At 32.5% G+C, this 20,989-nt stretch overlaps 1 protein-coding gene across 1 annotated transcript; it reads right to left on the reverse strand.

The window, feature by feature from the left end:
• Window positions 1-4,118: 4,118 nt before the first annotated feature.
• LOC108684157 (sodium/potassium/calcium exchanger 4) lies at window positions 4,119-17,596 on the reverse strand. The gene is made up of 8 exons (XM_018188285.1): window positions 17,554-17,596; window positions 10,944-11,117; window positions 8,713-8,900; window positions 7,704-7,941; window positions 7,234-7,365; window positions 6,496-6,711; window positions 6,127-6,228; window positions 4,119-4,900 (listed from the first exon to the last, which is right to left on the reverse strand). Exons 1-8 carry the CDS (start codon window positions 17,576-17,578, stop codon window positions 4,557-4,559), a joined length of 1,419 nt encoding a protein of 472 aa, XP_018043774.1. The 5' UTR covers window positions 17,579-17,596; the 3' UTR covers window positions 4,119-4,556.
• Between the last annotated feature and the right edge of the window lie 3,393 nt (window positions 17,597-20,989).

Raw genomic sequence — 20,989 nt, forward strand, 5'->3', positions numbered from 1 at the left:
GTGTGTGTGTGTGTGTGTGTGTGTGTGTGTGTGTGTGTGTGTGTGTGTGTGTGTGTGTGTGTGCGTGCGTGCGTGCGTGCGTGCGTGTGTGCGTGCGCGCGTGTGCGTGTGTGCGTGCGTGTGCGTGTGTGTGTGTAACCACGTTCAGACTATCCCTCCCCGCTTCTCGCGCGCGCGCGCGCGCGGCACGTCCGGCACAATCGCACATATACAAGCACGCACACAAACGGAGATATAATCGTAGGAAGAAGGGTTTTGTGAATCAACGGTCTCAACGGCAACGCCGCATTGCAGATCCGCCGCGCCGACACGCAACTGACCCCCGCCTCTTCCTCCACCGCTGTAGTTTGTACCCTAAATTACGCTCACAGTGAACGAGCCCATATGCCTATGCTAACATACCGCGACGGAGGCAACACCGATTTGCGAAACGCGGGTTGTTAGTCACGAGCAATGTTCTCGCAGTCGCGAAGCCTTCCTTTGAAGACAGAAAAACTAACATCGAGCGGAACTTGATCATCGATGCTGTGCACACCTAAAGATCCGCTTGCTTCGGCGGTACACGCGATCGTCATTAACTGTCACGCAATCTCAATGCGTATATGTTGAGGATAATTATAAGATATAAAGCTTAATAAATTAAAAACGATGCAAAAAGAATGAATGACTGAGACAATGCTTTTAACATATCTGTCGTCGATCCATAAACGCTGAGATCTATTTTTTATAACTAAACTAATGCGCTTTTAAAACTTAAGATGAAATAGATATATATGTTTGATATTTGGCGAAAGCGAGAAAGAAAATTCTGTTGCAGAATCTAATGTAGAAATAAAAAATTTCAAACATAGACCTCTAATTACCGACTAATTATTCAGACAACATGTATATCTAAAAGACATCATTTGAGACATACATGCTATCCCATAGTTAATCATAACTATAATAAGTTATTACCTAAGTTTTAAGCCGTAAAAAATTAATCATAATCGATTATTCTTTTTGCATTCGACTGTGACTGGTCAATTTCTTACGGCTTAAGGTGGCTTAATAAGGTATATACTTAAGGTATAGTGGTTTATTGTAAAAAATATAACAGATATATCATAAAGATCATCTAGATCTTCTAGATTAGACATTATCTTGGGAGCATGCGTTGAAACTCGTATAATATTCACCCCTTCAAGAAATAATATACAAAATCGTATATATATATATATATATACTTACCTGCAAGTGGCGAACAGATTTCACAGACGCAGAAACAGTTGGAATAAGTTAAGAAATTTATGCAGTTGGCGTTACCAACGTCTCGACCGACTCGTATCTTCTCATACATTGCGGGTCCCGCGAAATGAGGAGCCAGACGCTAGTAAACTCGGTCGTTGAATCAGTGCCAAGGCCCCGAATTTTCGAGAAACCCTCGGTGTATATAAGCGAGGAAAATGTATATATCTAACATAGACTTTAAATAAAATTACGCCCAATATCCGTAGGATGACTATCGTTCTTTATTGAGTCATCCCACGTTCGATTTTCCGCTCTGTCCATCGATCGAACTCTCGAAGTGGATATATCGCGAGAAAGATCCGCCGGCACGATGACACATGTGACATAAATTTCACGTTATTTATTCTCATATTAATGTCTTCGTGAATGTTGAAAGGTGTCAGTTTCATGTTCGCCAATGTCTACATGGCTTAACTAAAATAGCGGATCGAGATTTATGGACGATAGTATCTCTGGCGTCTAGATTTTTGAAAACTTAGTAATCATTGAACATTCTAAAAGCAAAAGCCAAACGAAATTGACCGGAGAAGTTATATTTCATTTATTCCCCGAGTTTTCTATGTACACATCTAAGTTTTGTCTCTCTCACGGAATATGTAATGATGTGCAAAGAAATATATTTATTTCTAGAAGCGTTTCGGATTTCGATAAGTTAATTTATTGACAATGTATTTTAAAATGTTGATATTGTTTTTAAATAATTAATAAATCGCAGCGCGTTATATATTATCGGATCGTATTTCGTTCAATTTTCTATGTAGATGTAAAAATATCGTAATGTACACACAAAAATGGATATACACAGGAAATCAAATCGTGTCAACTTAATCATATGGATGCAAAATATATAATTTCCGATGTGAAATGAACATCAGTTTATAAACGCGATCGATTTAGACGTTGTCTGATTTATACCCATTTCTATAGAATTAATTTTAATTTCGATTTAACTTACTTTTTATCTTTTTTCTAATTCTAATTCTAATTCTTAGAATTAGAAAAGAAGGAAGAGTAAATTAAACTAGAATTAATCTCCTTTCTAAATTTTTTTAAATGAAATCTCGCTCCAAAAGAGTTAAAATACCGCTATTCGAAAAAAGTGAAAAATTTGCTCTTATCCAAAAGTGCAAATTTTTCACTCATTTTTAATAGTAGCAATATTTTAACTCTTTCGGAGTGAGATTTCACTTCAAGAATCTTAGAGAATATATTGGTGGAAACAAACGTTAAAACGTCAGAAGTCTGTCGATCAAAAGTTTCATGTCATGAAATAAATGAGAGATATCTTAAAAGTTATAGTTTTTTCTACATTGCTGTTTTGCAATGCAGATAAATTCGAGATGCTTTCTCGTCAATGTTCCCCTCAACTTTTGAGACAATCTGTTAGACAGATCATATACATATATATGTATATATACATAATATTATAACATTCTTCGAGCAAAATTCACTCCTTACTTATATATATTTATAGAAACAAGATAGGAGTGTGTCGATTTATTGATTGTGTATTATTTTAATAACTTATTACAGTACTTTATTAAATGTTAAGTTACGGTTTTATCTAGACACATTTACAGTCACAGATTTGTGTATCGCAATGGAAAGATGTACGTCGCAGAAAGGTATCGCGCGCTTCTTTTCGTGATTCAAACGGTTACAAATGATTTGATTTGTGTCTTTGTACTTCTGTGTGTCTACATGTATCTGTAGGCATCTACACGGAAAGAACAATTATAAAGTATCTTAAAGTATTTAAAAATTTAGCTAGATACAGCCTATACAGTACAAAAGCAACATTGCTGCAACGTTTACAATGTTTTGGAATGTTGCAATGTTGCTGTATTATTATTGGAATGACGCTGTAAGAGAGATCTGAAAATAATTTTTTTATTTGAATCAAAAAAATTATATATAGGACACTCAAACTAGAATGTTAAAACTTTTTGCAAAACTATCATCAAAATTTAAGCGTTCCACATAATTATTTTGACAGTCCAACAAAATCTTTTTCAGATCTGTATCGTACTAAATTTTTAGATATTTCAACAAAATTATTCTTTCCGTGTATATGTGTGTTTGTATGTCTATATATCTGCGTGTATCTGTGTATACTGTGTCTGTATCTGTGCGTTTTGTTATACATCAGTTACGTTCGCAGCGTAAAAAGGCGCGTGATCGAAATGGAAGAATCTCCGCTGTTTTAACGGGTAAAATTTCACTACCGGCAATTCTCAGCGGAGATACGAAAGAGTTAAAAAAATGGGAATAAAATTTTCTTTCATCGAGCGACTTTGTGCAGCGCTATATTTGTATTAACAGCAAATGTATGTCCTTTTATAGAAATTTCGCCGCGTACCGTTGAAGTGGATGAGATTCACGATCGGTGGATAAATCGAGTGATATTTCACACGCGTAAAAACACATTCTCGCGGTCACACACCGATGCCGAGATCTGCGATTATGCTAAACGGAGCCGGCAGTCTTTCTCGCGCATTCATATACAATTAGACACAGTCGCAGAGCGCCCTTCTACGAATCAAGCTCTATCGCTCGTTGCGGTTGCCAAATTAATTCAAAGGTAAATGATTTTGCACGCGTCTACATTCCTAAGCGAACTTTCGATCGTGTTGCATGAGATCCATGGCTCGTTACTGTGGCTAATCGTAAGTTTATCCTTCGGCGCACGCAATATGGCCGTAAGCACAGTGATCGTACTTTAAGAGAGAAATAAGCGAAAAAAAGGGGGGAGGGAGAAGAAAAGAGAGAGGGAGTTGATAATAAAAATAAAAAGAAAGAAAAAGTGAGAAAAAGAAAGAATAAGGGGGAAGGAGAAAGGGCGCGCGTGTGTTTAATAAGTATGTGTAAAACATATATTGTATAGGTGTATGTGTCGCATGGAGCGAAAAATGTCAACCTATATAACGATTCGAAGATGGATTTCCCAGGACAAATTTTGAATATTATAGATAGAGATGAAGAGAAGAGAAAGCGGGGATAGAGAGAGACTTTTTTAGTAAGTAAATACAAAATGCATTACATGTCTTGGTTCTAACGTGGTGATAACATTGTTGATATTAAAACTGTACACACGGTGAGCTGTCCCGTGTAGCTGGAAATAAACACCCCTCGCTCAAGCTCGGGTCTCTCGGTAAGTCCGTTGGTGAGGGGAGGGGGGAGGGAAAGAACGTTTCCGGCGCGGATTGCGAGCGAGGCCGCGCCCGTACGTCATTATTACGAGCGGGTCATCGTCCGGGTTTCCTCGATCATTTCACCGTCCTTTGGCAGGTGGGGAGATTTACCATGAAGAATACGTTGAGCTCGATCAGCGACGCCAATATGAGGAACACGGCATACATGCACAGGCAGGCGCGGCCCACTTTCGTGTCGAGCTGAAACTTGTTGGAGGCGAACGCGATGTACAGCAACATCAGGGTCGACAGCAATGATATCGCGCTGTACTCCAACCCGCCAGAATTTATACTTATGTAATGCCTGCCGGGCTGTGTGGGCGAGAAGGACGACTTGATCAACCAGGGTAGTCCGAGGCACAATAGTATATCGAACGTGTTTGATCCTATCGAATTGCTGATGCCCATTGACCCGTGTCCTGAACAGCGTAACGGAATAGTAGAAAGTATATAGTGGAGAAAAAAAGATGAAGGAGAATGTTCAAATATTTCCGTTTTTTTGTTATTGTAACTGTAATTTTTACGAATGTTTAGGCTAATATTCATAATCGAATCTTATATTTAAAACCGTCATTGTATAATTTTAAAATGTTATAAACCAAATCACAGAGCTCTATTTTGGCATCTTAGGACATTACTTCACCGACTGCAATCTGGATCTTTTTCGACAAAAGTAAAATTTTATTCTCGGAGTCCAGTTTCTTTATTAAGTTATACATTTTTAAGCAATTTTTTTCCTTTTTTTTATCAAATAAAAATTTTAATATTTAAAAAACTATTTGGCAATGTAATAGAAATGTTGGAAAGTAACCTTGAATTTTTTGCATTTTTTTGAAAACTTCGAATTTACAGTAAATAAAAAACTTGTGCTGGACAAGAAAGATCCAGATTGCAGACGAAAAGTTAAAGCGATCTTGAGATGAAAACAACTATCAACTTTAAACAAAACTTTCGGATTTCGACACGGTATGCACCTTTGAAATTACCGAGCGCCATTCGCACTCTTATAGCTCAACCAAAATGAATTTCTTTTCATGATGTCTAACAGCTTTTACCCATTTCTATCGCACTAATGTCTCAAATTTTGTACTAGTTCTCAAATGTACTCTCATTACTGCTATTTCTTACTACCATCTTATAAAACATATAACCATACTAAGATCCGAGTATGAAAAAAAAGTACATCAAAATTTGTCTGTATATAAAATTTGTCTCATAGTAAATATTCATTTACAAGATTAATTATACGAAAAAAATGTTGCTATTTCTTATTACCATTTTACAAAACACACAACCGTGTTAAGATCCGAAAATGAAAAAATATACATCAAAATATTTCTGTCATAGTAAATATTCACTTACAAGATTAATTATATGAAAAGAATTTTTATTAAAGTATCTAAAAATCTAGCTAGATCTAAAAATAATTTTGTTGGACCATCAAAATAATTACATAAGAATCTTAAGCATAATAAGTAATGCTACAAAAAATTTTAATATTCTAGCAACCAGTATGAGCGTCTCATAATTATGATGGTTCAACCAAATTTTTTTCAGATCGGCTAAATTTTCTAGCTAAATTTTTAAATATTTTAGCAAAACCTTTCCGTTGGCAATATAAGTATATGTGTTGATATCTGTATACCTTGTTTCGCGACAATTACGCTCGATACGGCTTCGGGTACGCTAGTTCCTGCCGCGAGAAAAGTGATACCCATTACGGAATCTGGTATCTTTAGAGTGTCTCCTAAAAGAATGAAATGTATTTACATCAAATCTTTAAATAATTCTACATAATAAAATAAAGATTCTTTCATTACAATTTTCTTTTTTGTCGTTTTTTTAAATAGCGAGAGAGCGACATGCCAAAGACAACTTATTTTTTCAAGTAGAATAAACTTCGATTTGGAATCAATGTTAATGTAAAATTTTATCAAATATTTTTCACAAATTATTTTGATACTCGACGACATGTTTGTTCACATTTAAGCTTCAAATTAAAATGATCACTCACCGATTATAGTGATCATCCACGCTACTACATAGCTGAGTGATCCAATCCATATAATACACATCAGGAATGTGACAGGGAACCAATTCTTGAATCGTGGCTTCTCACAATCGGGAATTGTGCACATAAATACTAGATGAATGGGCCATGTTGTGACCCAAGTCGTCTTCCTTAACCATCCAGCATGCGCTGGCCACACCAAGAGTTCGTATTCGTAATCTGTTATACATGTTATACATGAGAATTTCAAATTCGACAGATATATTGTCTATTGTTTATGTTTATAGTGTTCTTATAAGTATCTTAACATAAAATTGTGATCTGATGAAATTATAAAATTACATAATATTTACGTAAAACATATATCGATAGCTTATTAGCTAAATTTGTCAAATTTAAATATTCAATCTCTGATTTTGATAGTAATTAACTGTCTGGAAATTTCCACTCGTAAGTGCTTAATTGTACTTGACCGATCAAGTGGTTGTCACGAAATATATTTCGCATCGTTTTATATTATTCGCAAATACCGTCATTACGTCACAGCTGCATGGAAGATATTGTCACCATTGACAATCGTAGAAATAGATTTGATTAGATTAGACTAGGAAAGTAAATATTTGTATATGTGACTAATGTAATAAATTCTACGCGACAAATTATATTTTACGTAACAAACCGTTCATGACTGTCGTATTATAAATATCGTGTATTAAAAAATTTAGAAGGAAATAAACTTACCAGGATCTGGATTCTCTTCCTGCGTTTTTGTCCCACCATTTTGTAGCGGAACATCGATAGTGGCTATCTGCTCCACACGATCGCCAGGAGATTGTAATTTATCCGTTCTTGGTAAGTGAATGTCGCTAGAATCTGTGAGAAACACACATTATTTATATATTTTATATTTTATGTAGAAATCCGAAATTATCATGATTCAAAATTTTCTTTTTATTCTTTTAAAAATTATTATTACTATTATTATTAAAATAATTAAAGATTTAAACTTTTTTAAGTTAAATTCTTCAAACTCGGTCGTCAAAAACGATTGAAAGTAGTGGAGATTTTATTGTAAAAATGCTATATAGTTATGTCTTCGACATGAAATCAATTTAATTTAAATATCATTCAGACAAATAAAAGTAAAATCGAAAAATAATCTATTAAAACTAAAAAATCCAAAAAACGTGAGATCGAAATAACGGCCTTACCTGTTGTAACTCGTGGGCCGTCTGAAGATATTTGATTGTCGTTCGTACGGAATCTAGTACACCGTTGGAACGATTTATCCCAATACATCACGGCAATATAAACAATGTATAACAGTACCAATGTTAATGCTTCGTACCATTCCACCCGTTCGTCGTGTATAATGCATATCAAAATTGCGACTGTGACACCGTAAGCGAGACAATCTCTACTGACAGGCCACCAATCTAAAGGCACCAACTGTATATGAAAAGAAAAATAGTTATTATGTGCGAAATTACAAATATTCAATATTAATGTTTTATATACATATAATGTATACTATTGTTATTATAAAATTTACAATAAATCTAAGATTATTACAAAAAAAATACAGAATGTGCTAAATTTAGAAATAAATAATTTTGCTTTTTATTTAATTTTGCGAAATTTACGTTATAATATAATTTACGTACATGACATTTACGTACATATTTATATAAATATATTTCCTTCGATAACATTGATTACGTATCATGATGCATTTTTTACGCACATCGCTATCAATTATTAATCAATCTGTTATCAATTTGATACGTATCTATTCGATAAAGTTCGTCTGCTGTCATTTACTCATAATTATTTAAAGTAAAAAATATGCTAAAATACATACACTATTAAAAAATATAAGAAAATGTACTGTCATCAAATTTAATTACGTAATTGTAGATAGATGGCTTGTCATTTGTATCTGAAGTTGGAAATATCGCAATATAAATGAATATCAAAATATATTTATTCATATAATAATCTGTTTTAAAAATATATACATATGTCTATTAAACTTGCATTTATTTCTACAAAAAGTATCCTAATCGTATATTTTGAGCTACGTGTATTTAGCGCGAAACACTACTGTGTCTTTTGAATGTGTAGTATTGTAAATTTTTTGAAATATAGCTAAATTTCTTTTCTCGTGCTTTTCGTATCTATTAAATTTCTCAAAACTATAAGACACACTTGGCAACTTACCATTCCTGCACCGATGCCGCAGCAAGCTGGGACAGCCAGGATGTTGAATACTGCGGAACCTACTATCGTCCCGACGCCAATGTCACCTTCCGTGATGAATGTTCCGATGGCATTCACGAATAATTCTGGGGCCGACGTCGCCGCCGCCATAAACGTCGCACCGGCTACGTCTTTTGACATCGAGAGTGCTGAAATGCAACGTCAGCCTTGATTTACCTTTATAATTTTCTACACATATATTTTGCGTGCAAAGTGTGAATCACCGAATATTCTCGAGGTAAAATATATTTATTTTTACCACGAATCTTTGCGCAACTAATCTAAAAAAGAATAAAGAAAAAAATTCGCATATTACATAAAGTCTATAAATCTATAAGAAATTTTCTTTTTCGCTAAAAAAAAGATTCCAGTTAATAGCAAATAAATTATTTTAAAATTCAAATGTAAGAAATGCGTCGGACATATTTTTTTAACGTGTACTCGTCATACATTTAGCGAGCAATATGACTATCATCTGATCCTCTTTTGACACTTAACAAACATTCCTATTTGCGTAAATTGAACTCAGACCTCGAATGGTTACGTCTAGCGTTGTGATAACGAGAATAGAACAGACGCGTATTTCAAGAAATGCCGTGAGAACAGAATGAGGAACTGTTACAATAATTGAAGATGTTCCTGGCGCCCGCAGTGACGCAGATATGCTGCAGCATGGGCATCGATTCGACAGCCGCATCTCGCGTATCTAAACGGTTGCATGAATTTAGCTCGATATTGTTAAACGTGCCAAAATCTACTTTGCAAAATCCGATCTACATCTTTAGCTATGTTTTGCGAAGATCGATTGGCATCACTTGTGCTTTGAATAAACAAATGTCTTTATGCGTGTGTCTGTCTATATGTGTATAGTGTGTTTATAACCAAGAGCCTATAATCTCAAGAAGAAACAAAGATTACTAACAGAAAACTGTTGTAATAATCTATCTTTATATATAAGATATATAAGTGCGAGCGTAGCGTAGCGGCAGCGCACGAGACTGCTATGTCAGAGAAGATCTCGGGTTCGATCCCAGGCAGAACCGAAAAATTTTTCGAACGCTCGGAGCTCCTCTTGGAAAGTAATGATAAATCATCGAGAATATTCTTTGCCAAGAAAACTCTTCTAACAAAAATCGTCGTTTTGGAATCGAAGTTTAAACAATGGTACCATATGACTGTGTCATATCAGCGTGCGCATCACAGGCATATAAAAGAAATCACATTACGTCTTTATTGTCAGTAAAGTGTATCATGGCAGCAGATAATAGACCAGGTTCGCATTTTTCTAACACTTCTTTTTCCCATTGTGCTAGAAAAATGCGAACCTGATCTATTATGTGCTGCCATGATATACTTTACTGGATAATAATCTATATAAAGTATCATGACAACAGACAATAGACTAGGTTCGCATTTTTGTAATTAATTTCACTATTACTTTTTTTCTATACTACGCCACGCTCACACTTATATGTCATACTTTCGCCCTCTCAATAGATAAAACAGATTTAAGTTGTTCCTAAGCAAAGTTAGCAAAATTAACAAAATTAAACTGTTAAAACTTAATCAAGATAATTAATATAAAAAAATATAGCGCGCGAAGTTTTATTCAGTAATAATACTTGATAATTAAATGATAAAATAAAACTTTATTAAGTTTGATTCGAGATTAATCTAAGAAGAGAGTTTCGTTACTTTTGTTACTATTTGTTAAAGTTTAGTTATTAATGTACAGGCATTTTAATTTCATTTTCGATCTTAATATTTGATAATATTCATATGCAAATTTACAACATTTTTTAGTCTTATGAATTGCGCGCTGCGATTTGATTTGTCTTTTTAATTACAGATTTGTTTGATAAGAACCAAATATAAATGAAATTTATACCGATAAGAATAAATTAAATAAAAGACAGATTCTTATTTAATTTATTTTCATTGGTCTAAATTTCATTATATTTGATTCTTATCAAACAGATCTATAATTGAAAAGATATATCGCCTTTAATATATGTTTTGTATGACTCAAATACAATCAATCAATTTTTTGATTATACTATGTATTTTTTTATATCATTTTGGAAATTTCATAAGTTCGCAGAAGCAAAGCTAAACGGTATTTAAACTTTTTAGTCCTTAATATACGCGCAAGCGTAGAAAATTAGAGAAAGAGATATAAATGCAACCCTTACCGTGACATATTTTTTCTACAGCAGGTACGAAGAATTTATCGCATACTACTGCTAAAGCGATAAATAAATAAAGCGACACGATGACGTGTACAACAACGGCACCGCCTTGTCTTTGCTCTTCATCAAACAAGTCGTGTGGAAAATCTTCTATAGCCGGTGGCGTACAATTTATACCTAAAAACGTAAGTTATCTTTTGAATAAAATTCACAATACGACACACAATTGTAGCAATCACCAGCAGTATTCATCTTCTCTAAAATTTTTGCCGAAAGCTTGAAGGAATAATTTCATTTGAGTCATTCCTTGTTTCCATTGCGAAGAAATTTTATTAGCAAATTTGAGTAACAAACACTGCGTTTCATACGGGAGCATTGACCTTACAACAGAATCTTTGAGTTACTTCATCGCAGGGTTGGGCAGTAATGTATTACTTGTAAACTTGTCGTTACCGTTGTTACTTATTAAATAACAAATTGGTAACGACGTTATATTTTTTATTAGTAACAATAATAATAAAGCAGTTACATTTTTTGGGTAACGGTAATGAATATAATCGTTACTTTTATCGTTACTTTATAAAAGTACATATGTATAGAACGTGCATACACGAGTTTGAAAAGGGAGTGTTATGTTTGATCATGTTGCAATTAATCATAATCATTACGGATCTCGAAAAGAATTGGTCAATTAGCGACAAATTGGATGTCAGTCTAAAAAAAGATCATCAGAATTCGATAAAAAAAGCAATGGAATAACGGAAATTGTAATGAATCGGTACTCTTTAAGTGATATTGCTAACGAGTTACTTTTTCCAGAATAACGAATTACGGTAACGAGTTACTTTTTAAAAGTAATTTTCCCAACCCTGTTTCGTTGACATCATAAGCATTATCATGAATGTAATTAGATTAGACTTGTTTTCTTTCATTCTTTTTTTCAAAAGATATTTAAATTTTTAAGCTTAGCGCATAAAGCAACGCTACCACTGTTGAACCATGAAATCTGGACAATTTATTGTATTACGATATTGTATAATCACAAAATATCTGTTTTAATGAAGTCTACATATTTGAGATGAATTTGCTTGAAAATGAAGCTTCCATCGAGAAACATTTTATTCCGCGATCTCGCTGTTTACTTTTTCGTGATCGATCCTCCTACTTCGAGGTATGATTTTCGCCGCACCTTGTGCTCATTCGTTGCAATCGCATAATACCCGAATGTACCGGATATACCGCACCTAGACACACTCGTATTCGATGAAATGGATTTTTTTTGTCATTGCATAATGCGAGATACAGTGCGTATTAACTAAATCGGACACACAGCGTGGTTTCCATTTATAGATCGCGACGCAGAAGAGCATTTTCCAAGCGTTTTCGGTAATCTCCACGAGCGCGCGTTCTTCCGTCCTGCGTTTACGTCACGCGCGTTCGCGAGATATTAACGGTATAAAACGTCGTCAATTACGTGTTTGCTGCTTTAATGTAAAGCAGAGGCTTTTTCCTCGGCATCACACGACTCTGCTCATGGGTTAATACGATAAGAGCCGAGGGAAGAGCTTAAAGTTAACCATTATCTTTTTAGAGTCTGCCGGCAGCTCGTTCTGGCGCTAAGAGGGAACGGAGAGGCGCGTGGTGTAACGAGGAGGTAGATCGAGGAGGTGGTTACGAAATCGGTATATTAGCACGTACGTTGACTCGCCGAATAGGAACGTTCTCGCTGAAATGCTGAACGCTGACACGAAATGTCACGCATGCACCGGGCGGCCGACGCGACGTCGGCAGCGCGACGGTATGACGGTCCAAATCGGATCGTGTGGTGGTAAGATAACGATACGCCAAGTAGGAAACGTCTCGTTACCGTCCGCCATTACTTCAATTTTATGGAACCGTCGTGTCGTGCCGAATTATTTGGCGAACGGAGCCCGTGGTACAAAAGTGCCCTAAAAGCCTGCGAAAAAGACTGTATATACGATTGATCACGTACACGCACCGAATATACTGACCGACCAGCTCGTTAGCGTCAATTTTAACGAACGAATTCTCAAAGGCGATACTTCATAGACCGTTTACCGAACTGTCGACTTGTGTCGCGAGATACACGTTCGCTCCATTTTTGGAAAGTACGATCGATTTCACTATCTGATTGTCAGGTTTTCATCCGGATGTCATGTCGCCGATTTAAAAAAGAACTGAAAAATTTTTCTATTTTGAAACGTATCTTCAAGTGTTGTCAGGATAGATTTTTCTTTGCGTATAAATGGTATTTGGAGATATATCGACACGTGAATTTTTGTACGACGGAAAATCATGCACGAAGAGAATTTTTTCTTAGAATTTATCTTAAAAATATGATAGTAATGAGACAACATTGTATTCCAAGAATTTTTTAATGGAAATTTCCCTCATTCATTAATAAAACTACAATAAAGTATAAAATAAGTTTGATTAATTTTACTGAAGTGCATAGTAAAAATCTTTAAAATAATGTATTATACCACAACTACCATATTTTCGGGGTAAATTTTAAAATTTTCTCCGTGTGGATTGCGAAAAAAATTTAGAAATTTAGAAATAAATTTCGAATTTTCCACAAGAATTAAAAATTCCAATGAAATCTCTCCTTATTTTGAAAAATTGCCAATTTTATTGATGCGAATGTTACGCAGCCGCTGTCTTATTGTGTGTTACGAATTTCTGCTTCAATTAGAATCAACATTAAACGAGACAACGATAAATCATTTCTGTAAATGTGATAGATGAAACAAATAATTAAGACATATCGTGAAAAATACTTTCTAGATATAATAGAGAATAGGCATTATTTATTCAGATGGCACTTACAATGATCGCTCTTTTTCTGAATTATCAATCTTGCTCACTTGAAGCATTTTATCAGATCACCGCAATATGCGTCCAATCTAAATTATCCTTTTAATAGATTAAATATCGTCAAAATAATGGCGGTAAGTTCGTGACGGATTACTTAATTACACCTTATGCGACTGTCGCGTTGCACGATAAAAGTTATCAACAATATTTTTATTTATATATAAAGATTATATATATATTTTTAAATATTTATAATTTTTTCTGCCCCTTCCCTGTCTTTTTTTTCTTCTTGTCTCGAGGAGACGATCATGCGAACGTGTGCGTATTGGTGCCTCTTACCGGTATATATCGCTATGTGACTGGATGTGACTTCCTACCGATTAAGCAGCCTAAAGAAGTTAAATTGCTCTCATTCAACTTGGCAGAACAGATGCCATTCATGTCTAATGTACGTCGTATAAACGTAGATATATCACGACGACTCAACGACTCTCCCGGGCTCTACGGCGATTCGTTTGGTCGGAAGGGCGCGGCGCAAGTTGCCGGCGGACGGTGGCCGATGGACGGATGGACGAATAATCGGTTAACTGCCGAATCGTCGATAATCAGCGCGATGTTCCCGCAATTAACAGAGTTTTCCTTTCGCGCCTTTGGTGTAGCTTTAAAATCCTTTTAATCCTACGATTTTTCCCTCAATCGCTTTCCTTTCCGCGAAGGCACTAGGGGTATATCCACATAAATTTGCATAAGCGTATAAAAAAAAATTATCCAATCACATTTCTTCTATAAAAACGCATAAAATCTGATTGGATAATTTTCTTTATGCATACATTTATGTAGTTATGCAAGTTTGTGTGTGGATATATCCTAATCGTAGCCTCGACATCTTTATGAGATATATTATGGCCACAGAGAACACTATAAATACAATATCGTAACGCAGGAGATGTAAACGAACGGTTCACATTAATTATTCATCGCGCATTTCGCGTAATCGTCGCACTTTGCGAAAGACAGAAGAGAAGCGATTTAAATCGATATCATTAAACAAGAATAATGATAATAAACGAATTATAATGGAATGCTAAAAAAAAAGAATAATGTTCTTTACTTCCTTTTAAAATTGTTAGTATTTTTAGACAAAAAAATATTGTCGATTTTATTTAATACTTTTATTTAATACTTTTATATAAACCTTCAGTTGAATCGACTTTATTATATTTGTCTAAATTCTATTCGTATATCATTTAAATTGATTGAAAGAATGCACACACTTTTATTAACTTATAAATGTTGTCATTGTAATCAAATTAAGCAGTGTTAAATGATCTCTGATCGACATCAAGTATAGTGTTACTAATTTCCGTGTAATTATGATGATTGATAATTAATCTATAATTTTTTATCCCAAATATACTTTCGTAAAAAATATCTATTATAAATTATTCCAATATGCTTTTATGAAAAAAATATCCGTTAGAAATAATAAATCTCATTTGTATATAATCAATTATTCAAAATATTGATTTGTTTTCTTAATTGCCCATTTACAATAAATGTTAGAACACATGAAAGAGTTGATATTCTTGAGTAAATATCCTTTTTTTGACTAAAAAAATAAAAAGGTATTTTTTTTTTGTTCAAAGAATGTGGTTATGAGCTGTTCGATTTAATTGTGTTAATTGGATGTTGCGAGTGAATTGTACTAGATAAGTAAATGACAAAGAACATGTTAGGATGATGAGCGTTTTTATTAATTCATTAATTCATTAATTCTATTTAATGATGCTTAATGAGTTGCTTTAAGCTGTCTAAAGCTTTCCAACGTTCTCGGCTCAAAACTTTTTCGCTGGACTGTAGCGTTAATTATGTACACAATTAATACATTAATTATATACTTTTGCGAACATTGTTTTTATTAAAGATTAATGTAAGCGAATGTTTTATGTCTAAAAAATACAGTGCAGAGATAAATTTTTACATTGTCAATGTTAATATGTCATTAATAGGCTTACAACTTTTATGAATAATTTAAAAAATATTTTGGGAAACATTTTCAGAAAATTCATAAGTTTTTTAACTACTTTTGGACGTTTAAATAACTTAATTAATTCTGATCGATTTGCTCGAAAATAATAGATACATTTATAATAAAAATGATATTTTTGACAATTCGCTGAAAACTTATTTTTGCATTTTACATAACCAGAATATGTTTATTGACATCTTACTGGAAAAGAGAATAATCTAATTATAATGTATGTTTGATAGTGGTCGTCGAGTTAAATTAAATTATATATATATATAATAAAAATAAATTCGAAGCGTTTATTGGTGATAAAAATTATTTTAATTTTGCTGAATTGTGTATGTATGTGTATGTTAATATGAATAAAATATACACTACTTGCGCAGTTCACACGTGTTGAATAATTTATCTTCCACAAAATAATTTATCTTCCTATGACATGTCTCCCGTCATTTTTTAAAAGATTTGTAAAAGAACTCAATGAAAGTTGATTAATTATTCCACAGTTTTTAAGTAGTCAATATTTATTTACAATTTTTAAATTAGGTAATAAATCAATTTTTGTATGAATACATGCATAGTTGGTGATTTATTTTCGTGCATAAAAAATATAAACAAAAGAGTGCCATATAATATAATCAAATATACAAGAAGCAATATATACACACAAGCAATTTTTCATCCGTAAATAAAATAAAAATATATCTGCATCCACATATAGCGAAATGCACTTAGAAATTATTTGCATCTACTCACATGGAACACTTCATAAATACATTTGAGACTACACTTTAATAAATTTTTGAGTTTGCAAATCTAAATGATATTTGAATGAATAATTCTCTTTAATATATAAACTATAAACAAACATGTATTTATGAGACATAAGCATTCAATGATCTGTTATTCATGAAAGTGCAATGTCATCTAGTCATTTAGTAATTCTAGAAATAAAGGGAAAAGGAAAGAAAGCAAAGAGTAAATTTTTTTTTGAGAATATTGTGCTAAAATTAAAGTTAAAATGAAGAAAAAATAAAAATTAAATGAAACAAAAATGGAAAGAGATCTTCAGGTTTAATCATAGAACCTGCAAGCACTATGATCGAATGTACAGTCAAAGAGAAAAAAAACAAAGCGAAAAAGGTTAAATTTGGTAAGTGGTTAAATTTGACAGATGCAGAAAATGAAGAAAATCAAAGAGAATGACAAAATGAAAAAATGTATACTTGAGGTATTTATATTGACTTTGTATAATGTCACGAATATCGCGAATACAATAAGGGGATTGCATTTGTATGTATTTTTAACTGAGCACTTTCTTCACCAAAACGGCCACGGGTTTTCTCGCTCATCATTTATCGTGGGATGGATCGACACAGAGAACATCCAGACGCAGAGAACATCCCAGAGAACACATAGGCAACCTATGTGATTTCCGCACATTCCCCGTTTTCACAGTGCGACAATTCTCGCATTCGCGGCGAAGAGCACCAAAAGAGGAAAAAAGCGAATGGAGGAGAAGAAACGAGGTGAAAAAGCACATCAAATGCACCCGTGTGTTCGCCACCCGTCTCCCATTTCCTGTTTCTCTAAAATTTTTTTCATGTCTCGTCGGTCCACGTCGTTTCTCTCCCGATTTCCTCCGGATGCGCGGGTCAACACCATCCTCGCATCATGTGCGAAACTGTTTCAACACGTCGCGGTCTTCTCCGGTGCGATATTATCGAAAATAAGATTCAAACACACCTCCTCCTAGGTCAGTCGTATCCATGTTGTCAATCCCGTTGTCACACACATACTACATTAACATCTACTCCGAAGTCCGACATCGTTTGTTGGAATCGCCCCTCCCTCTGGCTCTTCTCTCGCGCGTAGCGCCTGTTGCTGGATCATGCCGCATGTAAGTTCCAGCCACAAGCCAACGAAGCTTCCGAAATTTGCGATACGCATCCGTCACTTTCGAGTAATCACGACATAATGGACCGGAAGGAAAATATATCGTATTTCTCTTGATGTAATTTTGCAAGCACACTTTGTCGTATGCACTTTGTTGAAGTCGTTTGTACAAATTTGCGAGAACGACGCCGAAATGAAGAGACATAGAATGAAGCAACTTCAGTAACAATAGACTAATATCTTGTTCTTGGAATTCATACGTATCTTTTCATGATTGCTGATAAATTAATACATCATACGGAAGAATATAATTTTAGAACAATTGAGTACTGTTGCAATTCACGGACTCTTCTGATTTGATCAGAGAATACTTATCAATATTAAAAATAATGCAATTAAAAAAGTATTGTAATATCGCGCGTGTAATGTTAATTCTAATGCAGACGCATCGATGTAGATGCCAGAGACTTATGTGTTAAATCAATACAGATAACATGGTGATTTAGTGCGTCTGCACCAGACGAATTACACACGTGAGTGTATAATACAACCTAAGCTCTCGAGAGACTCTCGAGCTCGAGTCCTCAAACTAGATTTAAGTTCTTAGGGGAAACTTAGAGACAAGAGCGATTTTATTTTGTGTTTATTACTAATTAGAAGTTTATCTTATTAGAATATTAGAATAATAAAAATTGTAACATTTGATTAAGATCTCTATAAAAAACACTATATATAAATAATGACATATTTTATAAAAGATTTAAGTCAAACTTCCATTTGACACAAACTAAAAATAACGTAACATCAACATTTTTATTTCGCACTCAATAATATAAATGTAATAATATAAATAACATATTCTAGTTAACAAATAATGATTTAAAAATATTTTAAAAACATTTTTGAAAATATTTAAAAAATATTTTTAAAAACGTTAAAAATGAATTGAGTTACTCCTTTTTCATAAAAAAAAAATATTTATTTTAATATTTAAGATTTAATATTTAATATTTTAATATTTGAACAACATTTCTTTAACGTTTAAAAAAACGTTTACTAACAGTCAGCAAAAATGTTTTTAAAAGTGTTTTTAAAATTACGTAAAAAACACATTTCTAAAAATGTTTTTTAAGTAGTTGAGTCACCTTATCTAAAAAACATTTATTTTAACATTTGAAAAAACCGTTTTTCTTCTGTTTGAAAATTATTTTAATAGCAATTTAATTAGCAAATAATGTTTTTAAAGATATTTTAAGAAGCATTATCTACTGTAAAGTACGATAATTATTTAAATACATTACTTGGAATCCAATTTTAAGTTCGTCTTTAAGATATTTCAAAATTTCAATACCATTTGAATAAATGTTAAATGAATGCTTTTTCAAACCATTATTGCAATGAGTAATGTAACACATTACTCATGGCAATAACAAATATTAAATTAATTGATTAAATAATAAATGAGTAATGTAACACATTACTCATGGCAATAACAAATATTAAATTAATTGATTAAATAATAAATGTCAAATAAATGTTTTTAAGGTTACATTTTAAATAAATAATATAAAATAAATATCAAATTAATATCAAATTAATGTTGAATAAGTATTAAATAAGTTTTTCAAATTATTATTGTAAATTGAATTTTAATAAATGTAAATATTAAATTGAAATTAAATAAATATTAAATAAATGTTTTCTCCAAATCACATTGTTACAAATAAATAATTAACATGAATATTAAATGTACTATAACATATTAATGTGAATATAAATGTTAAGTAAATGTTCCATTATATTATTATTTATCATATATTTCATATGAATATATTTCATATGAATAATTAAGGTAAAATAAATGCTTAATAAGCATTTAATAAATATTATTTTTACAATGAATTGTATAATGTATAATTAACGAAAAATAAATATTTTAAAAACATTTTTGTATGTTGACACTGCAATAATACAAGAATAATCCAGACTTACCATAATAATAACCGTTAATGATAGTTCTTAAGATTATTTCGAAACGCAAATTTTTAATGTCGAGGCTTTCGTTTTTAAATAATCAAGCGCATGAATTTCGGATAGTTCAATTAATTATCTTTGAATCCCCATTTAAAAACTACTATAGTCTCGACAGATTTAGAATTTTCGTCTTAAAATGATCTCTGGAATCTGCCATTAACGATTGTCACGGTAAGAGACATCCTGAATAATTTTCGTACTATGTTATATTACATTTTATATTGTTGAGTGCAAAATTATAACATAACATGATGTTATGTTATAGTTAGTATCAAAGACTAAAGAAGGTAATCTTTTAAATGCCGAAAATTTTCTATAAAATATGTCACTATATGGTATCTTTAATAAAGAACCTTAATCGAATGTTATAATTTTTATTATTATTCTAATATTTTAATAAGGTAAACTTTTAATTAGTAATAAATAAACACAAAGCAGCATCGCTTCTTTAAGTCTCCCTAAGAAGTTAAATCTAGTTGTGTGAAGGATTCGAATTCAAGAATCTTTCGAGAGCTTAGGTATTATACACTATTATACACTTACGTGTATAATTCGCCTAGTACAGACGCACCAAATTACCGTGCTATCTGCGTTGATTTAATACGTAAGCATCGGTGCATCTACATTAGAATTAACATTAACGAAGCTATAATTTAATTGCGTTATTTTTAACTGGAATGTCTGGCTCTTCAAACTCATATATTTCGCAATTAAGCTTTCACAATTATCTGACCGACTTGCATGCTCATTACGTGTAACGATTTTAATATTCATTTTTTTATTTAACAAGTTATAAAATTTAATCGTATTAATGAATTTCACGTTTTGAATTTTAATAAACTATATGAAAATAAAATTCTACATCTTTATTACCGGATATTTTTTTGTAACAATCAAATGATAAAATTGTTACGTTTTAAAAATTAGGTTTCAAATAATAATTTTTCTGAAATATTCTATGGATACCAATGGAAAATTTATGATACTAATACTAATCTAGCTAAAAAAGATATGGTAATAGAAAAAGGAAGAGAAAAAAATCTTGTAAAATATTATCTGTTGAATAATAACTTAAAGTTCTAAAATTTATCAATTTTATCAATTATTATTAAAATCAATTATTATAAGCTCTTGTGAAAATTCGTATGAAGCTTATCTGAACTTAAAAAAAATCTTAAATCCTATTAATGGTCGTTTCCATAGTTGGATGTAATCTAAACTAATATCGAGACATGTGATATCAATTCATGAT

The sequence above is a fragment of the Atta colombica genome, unplaced genomic scaffold (assembly GCF_001594045.1).
Source record: "Atta colombica isolate Treedump-2 unplaced genomic scaffold, Acol1.0 scaffold126, whole genome shotgun sequence".
Lineage (NCBI taxonomy): Eukaryota > Metazoa > Arthropoda > Insecta > Hymenoptera > Formicidae > Atta > Atta colombica.

What these genes read in the sequence shown, in the direction of transcription:
- LOC108684157 (XM_018188285.1), bottom strand. Translation starts at nt 17,578, where the DNA reads ATGGATACGACTGACCTAGGAGGAG. An exon ending in TACGACTGACCTAGGAGGAG is followed by an intron (nt 11,118 to 17,553) that starts GTGTGTTTGAAT and finishes TTACGTTTTTAG; the next exon opens with GTATAAATTGTACGCCACCG. An exon ending in CGGCCCACGAGTTACAACAG is followed by an intron (nt 7,366 to 7,703) that starts GTAAGGCCGTTA and finishes TGTTTCTCACAG; the next exon opens with ATTCTAGCGACATTCACTTA.